At 43.1% G+C, this 22600-nt stretch overlaps 1 protein-coding gene across 1 annotated transcript; it reads right to left on the reverse strand.

Moving 5' to 3' along the window:
* Nucleotides 1-146: 146 nt before the first annotated feature.
* LOC136761829 (uncharacterized) lies at nucleotides 147-21229 on the reverse strand. The gene is made up of 11 exons (XM_066716198.1): nucleotides 21096-21229; nucleotides 19773-20105; nucleotides 18863-19171; nucleotides 6259-6295; nucleotides 5610-5734; nucleotides 5155-5216; nucleotides 4522-4614; nucleotides 3689-3766; nucleotides 3155-3289; nucleotides 2865-2960; nucleotides 147-2059 (listed from the first exon to the last, which is right to left on the reverse strand). The coding sequence occupies exons 1-11, from the start codon at nucleotides 21133-21135 to the stop codon at nucleotides 2000-2002; spliced, it is 1368 nt and encodes a 455-aa protein (XP_066572295.1). The 5' UTR covers nucleotides 21136-21229; the 3' UTR covers nucleotides 147-1999.
* Nucleotides 21230-22600: the final 1371 nt, after the last annotated feature.

Below are 22600 nucleotides of genomic sequence, written 5' to 3' on the forward strand. Positions count from 1 at the left end.
CCTGCAACCAGGAACTCATGTGACCATGTAGTGTAAAAACCTCAGACCATGTCTTATGTTTCTGGGGCTTGTAGACCCTATCTAAGATCTCTATCTTTGCATCTCACACGTTTGCTGTGCTGTGTTTCACCGAACGCTTCAGGCCACCACAGAGCATCATCGTGTGAGAGTCACGCTGCAGCGCGGTACAGGAAGGAAGCCGGGGCCACTGACTAACCACGAGCACTGTACAGACTGAGACAGGGCTCTCGGAGTGACGGAGACACGAGGAAGCTGCTTCTTTGGCATCTAATCATCTCTACAGTTAAATCTGGATCACATTAACCGGACAAGAAAGATAAAATGAATAAATAAACCACACAATATCTGACGGACTCTGATATGGACATTTACAAAATGGCTGTAGCTAATGTAAAATAATTACATAAAAACAGGGAATGATGAAACATAGTTGATTAACAAACTAATCATACAAAAGTGTTTAATTTTATTTTCATATTATTTGTCATTTTTATAGGACAGAAATTACATATTGCTTATCAGTGAAAATAGTTTGGAGCCCTGGAAGGACATGAAGTTATAAAATATACATTGTTGTAATGATATTGTTAATATTAGTAAAAACATATACATCCTTTATTCATAGTAGTAGGACATGTCTAACTGTGAACATACAAACTTTGAAAAGTAAAATGGTTATATTTGAACATAACTCTTAAATTTTGACAGTGAAGTCACTCCATACACTGCTTCCTTCTGAATGCGATCCTGTCACGTGTAACAAAGACAGTTTGGGACATGCATGCAGTGGTGATGTAAACAGGAAGTAAAAGGGGAATCTACAAATTATGTAGTTTCACAAATAGTTCCCACAATATAATAACTCATTCCCACAATTTGCTAAATCGGGTCCACGATATAATAAAACATGCACATGATATATTAAATTGTTTCTACAATATATAGATATTTTTACTTCATGTCCCCTCCAGGGCTCCGTAAAATATCAATCTGGCACTAAAACATCATGCAAAGAGTGTGAAATAGTGCACAATGACCCACACTGAATACCCCTGCTGTTCATCGACTGGAATGACATTGTGGATATAGCACCTTTAATAAATTATAAACTGCTCCTTTAGTCACTTAAAGTTCCTTTCAGAAGTGCATAGGTCAAAAGATTTAGGTTTATTTACAACATTAATGATGAAAAAGGACCAATAACTTGCATCAGCACCCTCCCTGATAGTTTAATATTAGCCAACAGAAGAAGTTCATACAGAAATCGAGCACTGAGGCTCAGAAGTAAGTAACAGGGTAAACTGCTGGCAAAATTAGTCTGAGGAGACAAACTCATCTGTTACTCGTCTTACAGACTCAGAGGTTTCTGCTCGGCCTGTGCAGTTTGGGCATGCTGTAGCAACACACACTCCCACCCCTTTTAATTAAACTCTGCCTTAATGAATGGCCACAAGCTCTGTTAACAGTCCTAGGGAGATCGGTTTCGGGTAAAAGATGAAACATCTGACACAGGCAGGAGGTTAACCTGCTCAGCAGAATGTTCTTTACCTCTCCTGACTGCCGGTTAGAGAAACATCTCAGCTGTTCGAAGTCTGAATTAGTCTGAGTAACAATGGAGAGGGGGAATCAAGATTTCTTGGAGAAAAGCCAGTCATTACTCCTGTGCCATGTCGCAGTTGTGTTCTGGTATTATATTTGGTATTTTATATATAGATGTGTGCCATTGTTAGCATTATTACTAATGTGTATGTCTAAATTTGCTAGTGTGATCATGTGCAGTACCCTGTGGCAATTTGTTTGCGAACAAAAAACAAAACAAAGATTTAAATTGAATTTAAATTATTTGAGACTACTTTAAATTGAATCTAATTGAAATTAATTTAATTTTAATGAATTGCAGTTGAATTGATTCAGTTCTTGTCGCTTCCATTTGCTGCTTCTGACTGGATCTCTTTATGGCGCTGAGTCAGAAGGAAGGCTAGGATCTTTGCAGGAGTCTGTGAGCTTCCGACGCTATTGTAGATTCATAGGAACCGTCCTACAGAAGAGACAGGATTGTGAGGAAAAACACATCCAGAGGGGGAGAAGGTCACATCTAAACACAAGGCAAGTGTTCAATCAATAGGTTCTAGGTCAAGATAGGTCTACCCAGGCCTGGATGTGTGGCAGTAAATTTACCACGGGGGCAAAACCAATGATCCAGCTGGATCTGACAGTTTCAAACGTGCGCACCAGAAAGCAACGTATGTCGTATGAACAAGAAGTTACTTTATATTTCGACCCACAGGTGTGTCTAGGATTTTCTGCACAGTTGACAAGTTCTGAACGTCAGAAGAAGTGGCTAATTTCTGTCATTAATTTCCCTCAGGAAAAAATAAATTTACTTAAACCCGGGGTCAGATCTGTCTCTTGTCTGCCTCTCTTGCTCACTGCTAACTCACTTGGATGACTCACTGAGACTAGACTGCAAGCCATCAGGTATTGAAAGAAGACAATGGGCCATCTATGAGCAGCAAGCGTGAAAATGTGTGTGTGTGTGTGTGGGGGGGGTTGCTTTAGACGTGTTTCTCCTTGTAAAGCACTTTGGGACATTTTATTTGGTCTGTCTGCTGGTCCCTCTGTGTAAGGGGACCTGCTCTCACTCCTAGAAGCCCTTCCCCTTAGTTTCCCTTGCATGTCTGTGTCCGTGTCCATATTAAAACAGCGGGGAGGACAATCTGAGAATGCCATCATGGTTGCCGCTGCCCTGCGTCTCCAACCTTGCTCATGGAGTGGGATGAGAGAGCAATTAAACTTGAAAAGAAACGAGAAACAAGACCAACAATAGCTAAAAGATAGTTTACTGGCTGGAGGGGCAGGGCTGGCTCCTTGACCTGGCAGGACACTCTGGAGTATGTCACCGTCTCCACTGGCTCCTTGGACGTCTGGGAGGGAGACTTCTGAGACATAACGACAGCACATTCCTGTCAGTGGCAGTTGGAGTGGCAGTAGGAGTACTATTTAACCCTGGTATTGTAACTGCATGTAATGAAGTTAAAAAAGGGCGTTTTTATTCCCAAATTATCTCCAGTGTTCTGCATGTGCATGAAGATTAAAAGAGCGGAAAAAAACGAGAGAAAACAGGAGTCTTTACAGGTAGAGCTGGGGCCGGATCTTTACATTGGTGGGACACTGTGGTGTAGGTCACGTTCCGGTCCAGCTCCTCGGACGATAGGAAGGCCGTGTCCTGGGGGAAATCTTTAATATCTCCTTGTCCTGCTCTTTTACTCTGTAAATAATTAAATCATTACAAATCTCAGGAAGTTTCTATGTCTTGTTTTAGGCGAAGAATTCTTGTGGTGAAGGTAATTATATTTTATAACTAGCAACCCAAAATATATGAAACACTGTACATATTGTTTAGATGTCTTATCTCTTTTTAAAGGACCGGGCCAGTGAATCCTAAATTCAACATTAAGTGAAAATGAGCAGATTTATCATAAAAAAATAAAAAATAAGACATTGTTCTTATCCTACAGTTCTTCTGCAGATATTTCTTTATGTTGGAATTTGGAAAACAATATTACTTGATGTCTTAAAGTGTAACAATCTCAGTTCCAGCATCAAATAAATACGGGGACATGAGTAACATCAATTATCATCCACACCAATAGGAAATTGTGTTTACCCTCCTGCTTTTGTGCATTTTTTCTTTCTCCAGGCCAGTCATTGCAATGTAGATGTCTTCTTCCCCTGATTCGGGAGCCTGGAAAAGATTTGCGTTTGACGAAGACATCATTTGTTGAGAACAGGTTTGGGCTGTGGTGTGTTTGTGGGGTACGGAGCAGCGTGTCAAAATCAAAACCTACACTTTCAGATCAGGGTTTAAACTGCAGTCTTGGAATAGTCCTGCAGAAGCTGCATGTTAATTAGACAATGCATTTACATAATATGATTGATTGATTTAAAACAGTTAATAGTGATTGGCCAGTGAGACTGTAAATGGTGATTGGCTAGTGGGCACGAGGGCACATCAGGTGACACAGGGCCAGATTTGAGATTAGATCTCAGTAGATGCTCTGATACCAGAAATCCTGCCATACAGCAAGGGGGGATTTATACAGTATTTTACTGCTACTGCACATCTGTGAGATCAGTAAGTGGTCATGCAATTGAGCTTGATGCCATGTGTCTCTCTGTAGCACCTATGCATCTTAGCCAGAAGTAAGTCATTGCGCGTCTTCTCATTTCTCACACAAATCACGAATGATTCACCGACTGAGTTTGCCGTCTAAAAACCTCAAGCGGTCGATCAAGTGATTTCTATCAACCGTGGAAGTGTGTGGCATTGTGTGTGTTCTGGTCTCAGCTGATTATTAGGATTGGCAGCATCCAGTGCAAAAGCAGATGCTCGCACTTTGGTTCATCTGGAACAGAAGGCATAGGAGCAAGAGTTGTGTGAGAGTGAGCGTATCAGCGTGGAAAAACATGGAGAGTGTGGAGAGTGTGGCGAGAGGGCACCTGAGCATCGTCCTGTGATATCTGGGTCTTCACACCATTCATGCACTGGTATATATCTTCAGCAGAAGGCTGTACGGAATCAGCATTACATCCCTGTGAAAAAATGCCACAGCTATCGCTCACTGTCACTGTAAAACTCACAGTTACCTTTCTCTTGTGCTCTGGAACTTATTGTTTCATGTTTTAACTGCTTGCAAAGTGCTTGGAGAAACTTGTTTTTAAAGTCCCCATATAAAAGAAAAGTTGTACTGTTTTTAGTCTAATTGTAGTTTCAGTTACAGTACACCGGACACGTGCTTGTCCAGGAAAGGTGGTTGGAGTTCCATACGGAGCCCCAGGACTGGGAGTCTCTGATTAAGTGATCGAGTCCAAATACATATATATACTTCTCCATTAAATAACTGTCAGCTATTTGCCTTTCCCTTTCTCTGGCAGACTTTAAAAACATGTTCTCCCTCAATTTGAATTAGGGATTTTACAGGTAAATCGCCTCATGCACACGTCTTATTCCAGAGGTTTCCTTTGAGTCTCAGTGGTTTGGTAACGTTGTTCTTTGCGTGCATGTGTGTCAGTCAGAGTTCAACCACACTGCAAAGCTTCCCGGTGAGGAGGATATCATTGGCTTTAACTTACATCAGGACTATCCTGTAAGGTATGTTGATCAATCGCTTTAGTAGACAATGTACCACTTCTCTCTGCAAGATAAAAAAACTAATTCAGTTTCAAAGTGGTTTTAACCCACTGCTCACTGCGCTCAGTGTTGTGCATTGAATCTTCAGCCCCCTCGCCGTTCGATACACAACAAAGTAGTTCTTGGATCCAGCCAAATTGTTTCCTGGGGAACGGGGATCGTTTGTGATTATTGTGCTCTAAATTAATCATCACCATCCACTCACAAAGTCCATGTGAGTCAGGGTCAGGCATCAGGGTCAGGGATGAGCAGGAACTCAGTGCAGTATTCGGCTGCAGAGACCTTTTCTTTCCAGGATCAGAGAAACTCTCTATCAGAAGAAGGAGTTGGGATACAAATACAGCACGGGCAGACACTGACAGCCAGAGAGGATGGACCAAGGGGCAGATGTACTTACGCTGTTTATTCCGCAGTAATGTCACCGCAGTGAATAAGGCTAGCACCAGCACACAGAGCGCTCCGGAGACTATGCTGATACTGCGAGTCCTGGATCGACATACTACCGGGCTGGAAGGCAAAGCACTGAGAAAGCAGACACAGTAAAGACATTCATGCACCACTCTTGTTTTGTTTCTAATGTATACTTTATGTTTAGAAATCTGTGATTTTTCATTCTTCACCCTCCCCAGTTTATAACAGTTAATCAACTGAGATAATAATTAATACAAAAATAACAATATGATTCCTGCCTTGGTGCTGCCAGTCAGTGACAGTTTGGGTACAACAATGGCAGTTGGTAAATGTTTAATAACCAAGCTATAAACACTGAATGATTAACTTACAGAAGATTTTCATATGTGAGACCAGTGGGCTTGGTGTTATCATGTTATCCAGACTCTATTCATGTTCCTATTAATATATCCCTGGTTATAACCGATTAATAAATGCACTTTGCACGCTCAGATCTAATGTGATTCAGTTGATGTCTTCTTCCCCAATTAAGAGCACAGTGTCTGCTGTGAAGATCCAGAGAGACAGCCATAAATGCCACAGGGGTCACTGCTGTGTATGCAAAGAAACATCTGAAGTGTGCAAGGAAAGCTTACCGGGTTTCTAGTTGGTTTTGTGTCGTAGTTTCCAAAGCTAAAAAATAATAATAAATAAAGGTTACAAACATTTAACTGTAATACTCTACCCATGTTTAGCTCAGTTTCTGCGTGCACCTACATGACCTCCTCCAGAACTTGAATTTGAAATGCCATTAAAAAATACCTTGAATAGTCTCCCTTCCCCTGTTGTTGCTGTTGTGCCCCAGTCCTGAGCTCAGTTTGTATTGAGTTATATGATATAAAAGAGCCTGTCAGAAGACACACACATGTGAAGCACCATACTAATTTCTGTGTGTCACTTCCTGTGTGTTTACCACAGAGCAGACATCTCACTGACAATGCCTTTCAGCTCCTCACTTCAGTGCTCCCTTCAAGACTGATTAACAAAATATGCAGTCATGCAACATACACATACAAATGCACACATATACTGTATATACACACACACACACACACACACATACAAATAGACATACACATACACATACACATGAGAAGCAATCCCAAACAGAAATAGAGACACTTGAGTTACTTATATATTGGATTGTTTGCTTGGGTGTAAAACATTTATGAGAGAAACTAAGATCTGGGATGTGAATAGCCCTTGTGTATTTATAATCCTGTCATAGCAAGATGTGACTCAGTGTGCTTTCAGTATTGTAGGGCTTGAGTTGGAGCACACTTGTTTAAGATCCTGTAGGTTCCTGTAGGATCCTGCAATAGGATCTTGTACAAGATCATGCAGAGGATCCTACAGGCTCTTGTAAGATCCTGCGCAGGATCCTATGCAGGCTCTTACAAGATATTCAGAATCTCACAAGATCTTGTAGGATCCTGCTCAGAATCCTGCAAGATCTAAAAGGATCATACATGATCCTATACCATATCCTAGGATCCTGACCATATATTGTACTAAAACCTATAGTGTTGCACATGATCATGTGGTATTGTGTGGATAAATGTATATGGAACATGCTACACTAGTTTTTTGAAGGAAGAATAACAAGAAAGAATAGACACAAATTTATTTGTTTGAATGAAAAAATAAACATCATTAAAATGTCCACAAAAGGCATAGTCACGTAAACAAACAGTAGGTTAATCAATTGGTGGAACTCGGCAGACAAGGCAACCCAAAAAACAAGAATGGTGATCAGGCTGGGGTCAATACACAGGATTTCAGGAAGCAGCATAATCAAAGCGCTCAGTAAAGTTGCGAGAGAGGCAAAACAAAACTTTTGTTTGTGGAAACAAAGGGCTATAGTGACCTGGTTAAATGAGAAACAGGTGCGGTAATTGCTTGATGGGCTGATAATGAGAATGTAATAATCAGAAGGGAACAGACAACTGTGTTAAGAGCGACATCTGACAGTGAACTTGGAAGGGAGATGAACCTAGGATGTGACACCACCGAAATTACTGTTCATCAGATTACTATATTTCATCAGATCACTATATTACATTGGAGTGGTCATGGCTCTTGATTAATCGGCCGTGACCAACTGAAAGATTGCAGGAGACCACCATTATTATTATTATTATTATTTTTGTCATTTAGCTGACGCTCTTATCCATGAGATAAGCAGCATGAGAATGTGGCTGCATTACCTTCCTTATTTTTCTTATTGGATGGTCTATCAGCTAATTCATTAATTCATTAATTACCTATTAGTATTGTGAGCCTTATTCAGGTGATTGATTATTTTGCCATAGATAACAAAGTAATGCTTTGTGTCACTTTGCCTTCAGTGTCATACAAATAGTTCTTACTTCAACATGTCGGTCACTATCCAGAAGGTTTTATTAATTTCGACTATTGTGATTTTACTCTGATCAGATGTTTAATGTGTCCTATAACTGATCTCCATGAATGAATAGGGAATACTGGTTCCCAAACTAAATTCCTTGCCTAGAATATAGTTGTTTCTGATGTAATCAGAATATTATTTTCGTAATTCACACTCCAAAAAAAAAAGAGCTGAATCATACATGTAAATATTATTTGTAAACATTGTTAAGAAGTCATTGTGTATGGTTTATTAGAGAATCAATGAAGTGAAAAGCAGTAAAGTATTGCTAATTTGCATTTTCATGTATGGTTTTTGGTACTTGGTATACATGTGTACGTTTAACATTGAAGATGAGTTTATTCAGCACAGAATAACCCAAATATTAGTATTGATCTGTAGGAGTGATGAGCAGGTGCCATATGAGTTAAATATATAAGTTAACTGGAAATTATTAAAAATATAAGTTATCTGGAAATAAAAGAGAAACTGGAACTGAATATTTTCTCAAAATATTGCCCATTTTCTGTAAATTGTATCAAATGTCCTGAAACCTCAAAAACAGGAGATCCGATTTGGAGAGGTTGAGCTTGAGGTGGTACGAGTGCATCCAGGTGGAAATAGCAGACAAGCAGGAAGAGATGCGAGAGGGGATGATGTGGGCAGCCCAGCCGAGTGCCCGCTGATGAAAATGAAGCACTCCACAGTTTGTGCTGCTCGTCCCTCCGCTCACCCCGGTTCAGCAAAAGACTTCACGGTACTGGTAAGAAGCGTGGGACGTGAAGTCAAGGCCCTCCTGGACTCCAGCTGTAGCAAGACACTGGTCCAGGATGGCCTGGCTCCCCGGGGCACCGGCAGGCGAGGCACTAAAGTGGCTATATGGTGTATTCACGGGGACTTACACTGGTACCCCACGGCCCAGGTGACTATGATGATTGGTGGGGAAACTTATAAGATTAACGTGGGGCTTGTCCCTCGTTTACCATTCCCGGTGGTCCTAGGGCGGGATTGGTCTAAATTTCTGTCTAATATTAAAGATCCTAGGCTCTCGTTGTCCGATTTGGCTGGGGCACAATTGGAACATGGCTCTGGGGGCCGATCACCCTTAGTGGCTGCCGGCAATGAGCAGGGCGGGGACAGCCTTCCCTCCGACCCCAGTCGTGCAGCAGCCGACAGTACTCTGTTGGACCCGGGAGAGGGAACGAGTTCTGGGACTCGCCAGCTCTCTCCTTCTTCCACAAGGAGAGCCGACACATCTGGCGCAGCCACGGATCCCGTCTTCTCCCGGGTTTCCGATTTCGCTCTGGACCAGTCCTGGGATGATGCCCTGGGTCATATATGACCAGGTTGCAGTTGTGGACAGTCACATAGTGAATGCACAGAGGGCGTGCTCGTATCCCCAGTTCCATATTGACAAAGACTTGTTATATAGAGTAACCAAAAACCGAGGGGGGGACCCGGTCACAAAACAATTGCTGGTACCACGTTTGCACAGGAGCTTTGCGTTTCTCTCTGCACACAAAGTACCTATGGCGGGTCACCTGGGTCGTGACAAGACCTTAAGCCGCATAACGGACCGGTTCTTCTGGCCAGGCATCAAAAGGGAGGTAGAAAGGTGGTGTGCTAACTGTCCAGAGTGCCAAAAGGCCAATGCCAGTGCGGTACCACGGGCTCTGCTGGTACCGCTGCCTCGCATGGAAATACCATTTGAGTGCATTGGGATGGACTTCATTGGTCCATTAGAGAAAATCTCTGCGGGGTATCGATTTGTGCTGGTCATAGTAGATTATGCTACTTGGTACCTGGAGGCGATTCCTCTACGGACAATGTCAGCGACTAGGATCGCCAAGGAGCTGTTTAAGGTCTTCACTTGGGTGGGGATCCCAAAGGAAATCCTGACAGATCAGGGCACTCCCTTCATGTCACGCGTGATGCAAGATCTCTGTAGGCTGCTGGGGATAAAGTCCATCAGGACCTCAATCTATCATCCCCAGACAGACGGCCTAGTGGAGCGCTTCAACAAAACACTGAAGAACATGATCTATAAGTTTGTGAGCACAGACGCTCAGGACTGGGACGAGTTATTGCCGCCCCTGCTGTTCGCTGTATGCAAGGTGCCCCAGGCGTCCACCAGCTTCTCTCCCTTCGAGCTCCTATATGGGAGGCAGCCAAGGGGAATCCTTGATTTAATAAAGGAGGACTGGGAGGCTACCGTCCCCTCCCGGACCTCTATGGTACAGCACATCCTGGACCTGAGAGATCGACTATCAGCACTGGGGAAAATTGCACAGTCGAATCTCTTACAGGCCCAGGAGCGACAACAGCACTTGTATAACAGGGGAACCCTGTCAGTACAGAAGTGCAGAAGATGTTGGAGCTGGCAGTCATTGAGAAATCACAGTCTGAGTGGTGTAGCCCTATAGTCTTTGCCGGGTATTATCGCCGATTCCTACCGGACTTTGCCACCCTGGCTTATCCCCTGAGTGAACTGACACGAAAAGGTGCTCCAGATACGGTCCAGTGGACGGAGCAGTGCCAGGTGGCTTTCCAGGCAATAAAGGACCGCCTCTGCCAACACCCTATATTGAAATGTCCCGACTTTTCTCTCCCTTTTATTTTACAGGCCGACGCCTCGGAAGTTGGAGTGGGCGCGGTCCTGTCCCAGACTGTCGGAGGTCAGGAACATCCGATCATTTATTTAAGTTAAAAGCTATCACCCCAGGAGCGTAAGTATAGCACCATTGAGAAGTAGTGTCTCGCCATCAAGTAGGCTGTGGAGACGCTCCGCTACTACCTCCTGGGGCGCCCCTTCACCCTGGAGACGGACCACGCCCCCCTGCAGTGGCTGCACCGCATGAGAGACTCCAACCACCACATCACCCGCTGGTATCTCGCCCTGCAGGACTTCAACTTCCGAGGGCGTCACCACCCCGGCCCTCAGCACCTCAATGCCGACTTCCTCTCCCATCCCTTTCCCCTCCCCTTCCCCTGTCCCTTCCTCTGTCCCTTCCTATTCTCCCTCCTCTCTCTCTCTCTCTCTCTCTCTCTCTCTCTCTCTCTCTCTCTCTCCCGGCCCGCCTGTCGGGCGTCCTTTTCTAGAGGATGGGGTGTGTGACAGGCTGCTGTCTGTCACGGCACAGCTGCTGCTGACACCCGCTGATTAGGTGCTCATGTGCCGCAGCTGTGTTGTCCGCTGCCTCGCAAACAGGCTGCGGACTCAGGACTGTGGGCAATGAGCACCGTGGCGATTGTGACGTCAGCGGCAGCTGTGCCCTGTCTATTTAATCTCACTCCCTCCCTGGGGGAGGCTGTCACAATATGAATATCAATAAATTATAGTATTAATATTGATCAGTGTCATGTAAAATATGTATTATTCATGATTTGAGAATTAAATTGAACTTATTCTAAGTCTGAAAGTCTTATTACAGTATGTTTGTATTAATATTAATTTTTCATTAAACCATATTCATATTCTATTTATTTGGGTTTCAAAATGTCTTCCATTTACCCACTTATAGGTAACAGTACAGACAATACTAAAGTGGGGATCCTAAAGGATTGCGAATCCAAGGAACCAGGGTGTTGAGGGAGGGTTGTCTCTATCATAGGCGGACTGGCCATCGGGCAATTCTGGCAAATGCCAGAAGTGCCTCTCAATTTTGTAGTTATGTGGGCCAGTCAATTCATAAGTGTGCTGGTCGCCCCATGTAGACTAGCGGACTGCACATCGCAAGCCCCCGCTCCCTGGACAACACTTCGCCGGCAACAGGATCCACACATCAGCCACCCCCGACCCCCTCAACCCTGGACCGCATTTCGTTGGCAACCGGACACTGGATAAAACTCCTGGGCCATATTTTGTTCCCAGTCCGCACCTGGTCTGAGTGCTGTTCTACAAACAATGCATGAGTACATAAGTACTTCCTTACTACTAAATACTTACATAACATATGTAATGTGAATGAACTTTAATTTGTTATTAGGCTATTTATCTTGTATTGTGTTAACAAACCTGACAAATCCAATTTTGTGTGCTCCTGATAATTCCTAAAATAACAATATCTGTTCTTCACACAGAGAGTTGTGACAATCTGGAACAAACACCCCAGCAATGTGGTTGAAGCTGAAATTTTGGGAACACTTAAAAATAGACTAGATAGGATCCTTGGATCACTCAGTTATTAATGGACACCAAATGAGCACGATGGGCGAATGGCCTCCTCTCAATTAGACACTTTCTTATGTTCTTATGTTCTAAAAATCCTGATAAAGATCATATACAGTGAGGGAAAAAAGTATTTGATCCCCTGCTGATTTTGTACGGTTGCCCACTGACAAAGAAATGATCAGTCTATAATTTTAATGGTAGGTGTATTTTAACAGTGAGAGACAGAATAACAACAACAAAATCCAGAAAAACGCATTTCAAAAAAGTTATCAATTGATTTGCATGTTAATGAGGGAAATAAGTATTTGACCCCTTCGACTTAGTACTTGGTGGCAAAACCCTTGTTGGCAATCACAGAGGTCAGACGTTTCTTGTAGTTGGCCACCAGGTTTGCACACATCTCAGGAGGGATTTTGTCCCACTCCTCTTTGCAGATCCTCTCCAAGTCATTAAGATTTCGAGGCTGACGTTTGGCAACTCGAACCTTCAGCTCCCTCCACAGATTTTCTATGGGATTAAGGTCTGGAGACTGGCTAGGCCACTCCAGGACCTTAATGTGCTTCTTCTTGAGCCACTCCTTTGTTGCCTTGGCTGTGTGTTTTGGGTCATTGTCATGCTGGAATACCCATCCACGACCCATTTTCAATGCCCTGGCTGAGGGAAGGAGGTTCTCACCCAAGATTTGACGGTACATGGCCCCGTCCATCGTCCCTTTGATGCGGTGCAGTTGTCCTGTCCCCTTAGCAGAAAAACACCCCCAAAGCATAATGTTTCCACCTCCATATTTGACGGTGGGGATGGTGTTCTTGGGGTCATTCCTCCTCCTCCAAACACGGCGAGTTGAATTGATGCCAAAGAGCTCGATTTTGGTCTCATCTGACCACAACACTTTCACCCAGTTCTCCTCTGAATCATTCAGATGTTGGCAAACTTCAGACGAGCCTGTACATGTGTTTTCTTGAGCAGGGGGACCTTGTGGGCGCTGCAGGATTTCAGTCCTTCACGGCGTAGTGTGTTACCAATTATTTTCTTGGTGACTATGGTCCCAGCTGCCTTGAGATCATTAACAAGATCCACCCGTGTAGTTCTGGGCTGATTCCTCACCGTTCTCATGATCATTGAAACTCCAAGAGGTGAGATCTTGCATGGAGCCCCAGACCGAGGGAGACTGACAGTTATTTTGTGTTTCTTCCATTTGCAAATAATCGCACCAACTGTTGTCACCTTCTCACCAAGCTGCTTGGCGATGGTCTTGTAGCCCATTCCAGCCTTGTGTAGGTCTACAATCTTGTCCCTGACATCCTTGGACAGCTCTTTAGTCTTGGCCATGGTGGAGAGTTTGGAACCTGATTGATTGATTGCTTCTGTGGACAGGTGTCTTTTATACAGGTAACGAGCTGAGATTAGGAGCAGTCCCTTTAAGAGAGTGCCCCTAATCTCAGCTCGTTACCTGTATAAAAGACACCTGGGAGCCAGAAATCTTGTTGATTGATAGGGGATCAAATACTTATTTCACTCATTAACATGCAAATCAATGTATAACTTTTTTGAAATGCGTTTTTCTGGATTTTTTTGTTGTTATTCTGTCTCTCACTGTTAAAATACACCTACCATTAAAATTATAGACTGATCATTTCTTTGTCAGTGGGCAAACGTACAAAATCAGCAGGGGATCAAATACTTTTTTCCCTCACTGTACAATATGATTGGTATAAGATCATATTCCTCACAGGGTTGTACTCAAGATATCATTTCTGAACAGGATTTTGACCAGGATCCGGTTCCTGAACAGGATGTTATGGGGATCCTTAAGGATCTTGTAGAATCTTGTAGGATCTTTTAGATTGTATTTCTACCAGGGATCCTTACTTGCACACTCTAATGTTCACATTTATGTCTGCGTTATTCAATTCATGAGTGACAGTGGATGGCGTACTTAAAGATCACATGCATCATATATTAATGCTAGACAACATCCTGCACACATACAGAGGTAAAAATCCTTCCCTTAAATAAAACATTTGACTTTTTCACAAATGTGAAACTATTATTTTTTAATGAAGTTCCTTCATGCTAGTGTGAAAGATTCTCACAGCTCGAATAATCTTAATAGACTTTTCTCCATTTATTGATATAGAACGATTTACCTGTGCGTAAGTGTTCTGGTAACCGTGGTCATCCACATATCTGCCAAGTTCAATCTCTCTTGATTTGTTTTCCAATCTGATTTAATGAGAACACATCTCTCTCTGGTAATTACCTCCATTCAATGTAATTAAGTACAAATTGTTGCTGCCTAAGTGTGTCTACTAGTTCATAAGAGGATTCTTATATATACACTCACCTAAAGGATTATTAGGAACACCATACTAATACTGTGTTTGACCCCCTTTCGCCTTCAGAACTGCCTTAATTCTACGTGGCATTGATTCAACAAGGTGCTGAAAGCATTCTTTAGAAATGTTGGCCCATATTGATAGGATAGCATCTTGCAGTTGATGGAGATTTGTGGGATGCACATCCAGGGCACGAAGCTCCCGTTCCACCACATCCCAAAGATGCTCTATTGGGTTGAGATCTGGTGACTGTGGGGGCCAGTTTAGTACAGTGAACTCATTGTCATGTTCAAGAAACCAATTTGAAATTATTCGACCTTTGTGACATGGTGCATTATCCTGCTGGAAGTAGCCATCAGAGGATGGGTACATGGTGGTCATAAAGGGATGGACATGGTCAGAAACAATGCTCAGGTAGGCCGTGGCATCTATACAATGCCCAATTGGCACTAAGGGGCCTAAAGTGTGCCAAGAAAACATGCCCCACACCATTACACCACCACCACCAGCCTGCACAGTGGTAACAAGGCATGATGGATCCATGTTCTCATTCTGTTTACGCCAAATTCTGACTCTACCATCTGAATGTCTCAACAGAAATCGAGACTCATCAGACCAGGCAACATTTTTCCAGTCTTCAACTGTCCAATTTTGGTGAGCTTGTGCAAATTGTAGCCTCTTTTTCCTATTTGTAGTGGAGATGAGTGGTACCCGGTGGGGTCTTCTGCTGTTGTAGCCCATCCGCCTCAAGGTTGTACGTGTTGTGGCTTCACAAATGCTTTGCTGCATACCTCGGTTGTAACGAGTGGTTATTTCAGTCAAAGTTGCTCTTCTATCAGCTTGAATCAGTCGGCCCATTCTCCTCTGACCTCTAGCATCAACAAGGCATTTTCGCCCACAGGACTGCCGCATACTGGATGTTTTTCCCTTTTCACACCATTCTTTGTACACCCTAGAAATGGTTGTGCGTGAAAATCCCAGTAACTGAGCAGATTGTGAAATACTTGGACCGGCCCGTCTGGCACCAACAACCATGCCACGCTCAAAATTGCTTAAATCACCTTTCTTTCCCATTCAGACATTCAGTTTGGAGTTCAGGAGATTGTCTTGACCAGGACCACACCCCTAAATGCATTGAAGCAACTGCCATGTGATTGGTTGGTTAGATAATTGCATTAATGAGAAATTGAACAGGTGTTCCTAATAATCCTTTAGGTGAGTGTATATATATATATATATATATATATATATATATATATATATATATATATATTGAAACACTCAATTAATCATTTCACAGTTAACTAGGGAAAGAGGGAGTGAGCTGCTGTCACCATCCTAGACGACTGAGGTCTCTCACCAGTCACACAACAGGCCCTGCATTCATGCCACTGGACTCATGTAAAGAGAGAGATGTCTTACCCTCCAGCACTTTCAGGTACAGGGGGACAGTCTTCATGTCTGTGGCACACCGGTACCAGCCTTGGTCTTCATGGCTCAGCTTCCTCACGGTCACCGTAAACACACCAGCTCTGTCATCTGTCACTGACACTCTGTCATCCCCACTCCCCAGATTCCTGCAGTCGCTCTTTTCCCATTTTTCACACCACATTTTCACATAGTCTCTGAGATCTGGGCCGTACAGGCAACGAGAGGAGCCCATTCACCCCATCGTGCTCGTTTGGTGTCCATTATTAACTAGATGATCCAAGGATCCTATCCAGTCTATTTTTGAATATTCCCGAACTGTCGCTTCATCCACATCGCTGGGGAGTTTGTTCAGACTGTGATGCCTCTCTGTGTGAAGAAGTGTCTCCTGTTTTCTGTCTTGAATGCCTTGAAGCCCAATTTCCATTTGTGTCCCCAGGTGCGTGTGTCCCTGCTGATCTGGAAAAGCTCCTCTGGTTTCATGTGGTCGATGCCTTTCATGATTTTGAAGACTTGGATCAAGTCCCCACGTAGTCTCCTCTGTTCCAGGGTGAAAAGGTTCAGTTCCTCAGTCTCTCAGTAGGACATTCCCTTCAGACCTGGAATAAGTCTGGTTGCTCTCCTCTGAACTGCCTCTAGAGCAGCGATATCTTTCTTGAAGTGTGGAGCCCAGAACTGTCCACAGTATCCAGATGAGCTCTAACTAGTGCATTGAACATTACTGCCCTTGTTCTCAATTCTACACTTTTGACAATATACCCTAGCATTCTGTTTGCCTTTTTTATTGCTTCTCCACATTGTTTGGAGGGAGAAAGTGAGGAGTCCACATAGACTCCTAGGTCTTTCTCATGCATTACTTCATCTAGTTCTGTTCCTCCCATAGTGTAATTATAGTGGACATTTTTGTTACCTGCATGTATTACCTTGCACTTGTCCACATTGCATTTTATCTGCCAGGTGTAAACAAATGATTTCTAATGCAGACAGATATTTCTAGCAGTGCACAAATCAAGAATTGTGCATCCTCACCCGTTTCAATTACAGAGACCCACCAAAATAGATCTGTGATTGACCAGCACCAGAAATCACGTCTAGTTTGCATATATAATGTTGGTTGATGTGTGGTTGTGAAGCAAAGATCTGCCTGCCTGATTTCATGGAGATTTTGAGCTATGTTTTTTGGCTTTGAAATGATTCAATCGCGCATTTCAAGTCTCCGGTTGTCAAAATCTTCTGGGGGACCCCCAGACCCCCCTCTCTGAATTACTCAGTCGTCTTTGCCCTCATTTTGCAACACTGATTTTGTGCAGTGCACGGTGGGACAAAGGGAAATGGTAAATACTTTAATCTAATAAGACACAAAATGCTTGAAAGTTTCTATTATGTTTAGCTATATGACTACAATAACAAATTAAAATGTAATACTATCATCATTAATACTAATATATACATTTATTTAAACATTTTATTTTTGTACTTTGTCAAATTAATGTATTAAATATAAGCAATGGGGTATATTACTAATTCACAGAATCGTGTGTGTCTTGGAAAGGGTCATTTGAAGGTATTCTTTGTATTTTGTTTAATCTCTATCCATTCTGTATGCGCTATACAACATTTTCTTTCTCCTTATATTTTATTGCATACTTCTATTAAACCATTTTGGCCAATATTTTTTGGTACAGTTTTGGTACAAATTGCTCCTGAGCCTCAAGTAGTATATTCTTAAAATATACGCATCCATTTTCAACTGACTCTGTATCCAATGTGCTCCAGTCTACCTCTTCTAAGTGCCGCCTCATACCTTCAAGGTTTGCTTTTCTAAAATTGTAGACCATTGTTTTAAACTTGGGCCTTGTTTTTTGAAAGAATGCCTCAAAGCTAACCATATTATGATCACAATTTGCCATTGGTTCTCTAACTAGTGTCCCTCTGACTCTATCCTGGTCATTTGAAAAGATCAAGTCAATACATGCTCTCTCCCTGGTTGGTTCCCTGACAAATTGAGTTAGAAAGCAGTCATTTACCATCTCAACCATTTCTATTTCTGCTTCTGTAGTCCCAACTGGGCTTTCCCAGTCTATGTTTGGGAAATTGAAGTCCACCATTATAACAGCCACATCCTTGCTACATGCAGTCCTGATTACACTGTACAATGCAACATCTTTCTGAATATCTGAGTTTGGTGGCCTGTAACACACTCCTACCACTAATCCTCCAGATCTCTTGTTAAAAAGTTTAACCCACAAAGATTCTGTTTCATTACTAGGATCTAATTTGAGTTCTTCTGCCTCAAAGTCATTTTTGACATATAATGCTACCCCACCACCTATTTTGCCAGTCTCTCCTAAACTGTGTGTATCCTTTCAACTTGTATTCATCCCCATCATGTTCTGTAAGCCATGTTTCTGTCACTCCAACAACATCATAGTCACTCGCCAGCACTGTGGCTTCCAAGTCTAACATCTTGTTCCTTATACTCCTGGCATTGAGGTACAAACATTTCAGGACTTTCCTACTAGCAGTTTCCCTTGGTTTTCTTTCCTTAGTGGAACATCTCCCATTGTCAGAGCTAACTGCCCCCCTGGTCCCTAGTTTAAAAGATTCTCAATTACTCTGCACATACACTATCCCAATGCATTAGCCCCCCTTCTGTTTAGATGTAGACTATCTGGTTTGTACAGGTCCCATCTATCCATCTATTAATTTACTTGTTGTCTCCTCATTAAAGCTAAATCTGTGAAATTCAGGAGCATTATAGTTAGTTAGTAAGAAGACTGAAACTGAAGCTATCTGGTTTGTTTTTTGAATTTGCCATGAGATCTATAAATTCACATGTAACCCTGTTGATATTGACCCTGAGTGTTATTCATCCTTACCGTTAGTGACACTGAGGTAAACAGGAAGCTGTTGATCCCCTATATCACACCAGTACCAGCCTTGGTCCTCCGGCCGCAGTCCGCTCACAGTCACACTGAAGAGTCCCTCCGCTGTGTGGTCAGTGATCAGGACAGAGCCGTGTCCTGTAGTCCCAGGGCTTCCTGCTGTCTGACAGGAGCTCCAGTCTCCACTCCTGCACCACTGTTTCTGTCTGGACCGGTATGGGTGTCCATATCGACACTGGACACTGACCTCCCCTCCTATCTGTCCTGTTACTGTGGCATGGACCACATACAGCACTGTAGCGTCTGCAGACAGAGACATTAAACACATACAGAGCTTTACAGCAGTGCGTTGCGGCCGCTGGGCTGCTAATTCACTTCAGCAGTTACACAGCAGGCTCTTCTCCTACAGGCGTCTATAGGCCGACTGACCATCATGAGAAGAGTCACGTTCCTCACACTCAACAGCCTGGAGTCGGGTCAGGTCACGGGGAGAACAGCAAACAGCACACAGACACCCTAGACTGGAACTGAACCCGGGTCCCATTAGCTGTGGGACTTCAGGACCAACCACTACACCACTGTGCATGTCTGTGCCTTTTTTTCTGTCTGTCCGTCTGTCTGTCTGTCACTCTTTGTCTGTCTTTTTGTCTTTCTGTGTCTTTTTCTTTCTCTCTGTCTGTTAGTCTTTCTGTGTCTGTCTTTCTCTTTTTCTTTCTCTTTCTATATAAATGATGAAAAGCTTGAAATGATCATGATTCTAGTGTAAGAATGGAAGGTCTGCATTCACAACTGTTTTGAAAGTGAAACTTGTGGCTCAGAGGAGCTTGAATACAGGTTTTTATGAGGTCAGCAAGTTAATGATTGTGCAGCTGCAGTACAAGCATGTGCTGTTTTAAGATCATACCTTCAGTAACTGTGAGGTACAGGGATGCTCTGTCATCAGGTGTGCCGTACCCCCCTATCTCCACAGCACACCAGTACCAGCCTGTGTCCCCCGTCTTCAGTCCCCTCATGGTCACAGTGAAGACTCCCTGGGCTGGATCATCAGAGATGGACACTTTATCACTCTGTGTGATTAGAGAGTCAGTCCTTTTTAGAGACTCACAGCTTGTCCAGTAATATCCAGAGCACCAGTATTTCACATGGCTTTTGTATTTGTCCTCATAGTGACAAGGGATGGTGACTGATGCTCCTCTCAGGACACTGGTCTTTCTCAGTGTTGACACGGCGTCACCACCTGCAGCAGCAGCATGAGGGAAAACAAACAATATCTCACTGCCTTTCTAAATTTAACCAATTCATTATATGCTAACACTTTGGATTAGGGGTTGTCAACATGTTCATAAGGTATTAATAGAGTGTTCTACAATTGATACTAAAGGACATCTAGGTTGTGTTTTAAATTGCATTTTACTAATAAATTGTACATTGAAGCCTTATGCCCACACTGTACTCATCTACAATTCTGCTTCATACACTGATAGACTTGTTAATGAATCACGTAAAAAGTATCTTTTGCTACCCAGCAACTAAAGTGCAAACCTACATGCATATTAGACATGATGTCTTGTTGAAATGATGCATGTTGTGACAAGATAACAGAATTAGTGCATCTCTGTTGATTATTTCTCTACACAAACTATACAGCATTGACACTGAATTAAGTGTGTGGTCACGGTGTTTGTTTCTTGCTTTCATTTTAGAGCTTGAGCACCAGTAGTGTCCTGGAATCACCAGTGCAGTATGTCCCAAGTTTGGTATAGTTGTGTTATAAATGCATTTATTAGTATTCAGTCACAATTCCATTACAACATGTTTTATATTTTAAATGATCTGCAGGTGCACATGAATTGAAATGACAGCTCGTGCCTAAACCCCATTTTAAACTCCATCACAGCTCACACATTCTATATTCCTGGCTGTGGTTAACCCTGGTGTACTGATGCTGCAGTTTTGCAACCGTAAGAATACCACATGGCAACGCCGCACACTTCCTCTGAGTTGTGAGGCTGATCGCTAGTGATGGATTGCACAGAAACAAGAATATAGAGGTGTGTTTGAATCGGTGAACATATGGATCACACTCTACAATAGTGCAATACATGTTGTACCAAATGGACATTCAAGTGACTTTCACAGCTGCATTACCTTGATCAGGAAAGTGTGCAACTATTGCAAAAGATATCTACACACAAACACACCCCGTGGTACAACTGAGTCCTCTTACCTGGAAAACTAGCGAGGAGGAGGAAGACAATCAGAGCCATGTCTTCCTTCAGGGACAGCAGCTCTTTACTGACGTTCAGTTCCTGTTTGGCTTCAGGTCGCTTCCTGTCATCAGTTCCTCTTTCTCTGACACTCTTTCACTGGTCACAGCAGAGCTGATACAGAATGAGAAGAGCAGCCTGTCTCCCTCAGTGAAAAACATAGAGGTGCTTTTGAAAAGCTTGAGGCAGTTGAGGGACTCCTGTGGAATGGAAACCAGAAGACAGTTGTGTCCCTGGAGTGCTGTGGCCCTGGAGCCCTGTATCCCTGGAGCCTTGTGTCCCTGGATCGCTGTGTCCCTGGAGCCCTGTGTCCCCTCACCACTTTGTCCCTGCTGCGGACATCAAGGGAACCCAGTGCCCTGACCAGCACATACAACCACTGCATCACGAGCCGAAACAAGTGCCTACATACAAGGCGCATCCCCAGGGGGGTTCTGGGGTACCAACCGAAACCCCCTTTTAATGTACAAACCTGTGCAAAACAGCAGTGATCAGCAGCAAAGCAACCAGGTTACACTTCTATGAAACCCATTAGGTCCCATGACCTCCTTCATACCACTGCTGGAGCTCCCACTGTTCCTATGAATAAGAATAGATTTTGTTCCCAATCACATCCAGCACAAGAAGTCCAAATTGCAGACTCTTAGGTCAGATTAACTCTATTAACTGCATCTGCATTTGACCAGCGGCCCGTTCTGCATTGTGCCTCATACTGCACCTCACAGGCACGGAGACAGGAGCTGTGCACTGACCTACTGCTGGATAAGGCTCCCATGCAGCTTGTTGAAAAAACAGTTTTTTCAGAGTGTATACAAGTAAACTTCCTCTTAGTTAAACAAATGCACAGGACACAGCTGGGGGGACTGTTACTTCCTCTGAGTTTTAATCACCATCAATCTAAATGAAATTATTCCACTTAATATTATTTATGTATTTATTTGTGAGTTTGTTACTTAATTCTCACAGAGGAAATATATATCTAAGCTGTGATTTAGCAATTGTGAAAATCACCCATCTGTGGTGTATACAAGAGTCTCACAGCAATGCAGGGAGCTGGGAGAGTTGGCCTGGGATGGCGAGAGTATTGTTCAAGTAGGTTGTGAACAAGCAGTGGCGAACTGTGCCTTTCAGGACTGGGCCTTCAATACCTCCACCCCCCTCAAAAAAAATAAATCACTAACAAAAAAATAAGGGGCATCCCTGGCCATTTTTCCGCTTTAGGCAAAATATAATTTTACAGCTCCATCTTCGAAAATCGCGTTGTTCTAGTTACACACACACACTAAGGCAATCACTTTATGAACAACAATCAAACAACAACAACAAGTGTGTGGAAACAAAATGCAACCAGTTCAACGAGATGTAACACTGTAGCCAAACCAGAAATAAAAAATCAGTTTCACTCACCAATGACGTTCACTTGGAGATGAAATCCATCCTGCTGTGTCGTCTTGAAAAGGGCACT

The sequence above is a fragment of the Amia ocellicauda genome, chromosome 2, assembly GCF_036373705.1.
Source record: "Amia ocellicauda isolate fAmiCal2 chromosome 2, fAmiCal2.hap1, whole genome shotgun sequence".
NCBI lineage: Eukaryota > Metazoa > Chordata > Actinopteri > Amiiformes > Amiidae > Amia > Amia ocellicauda.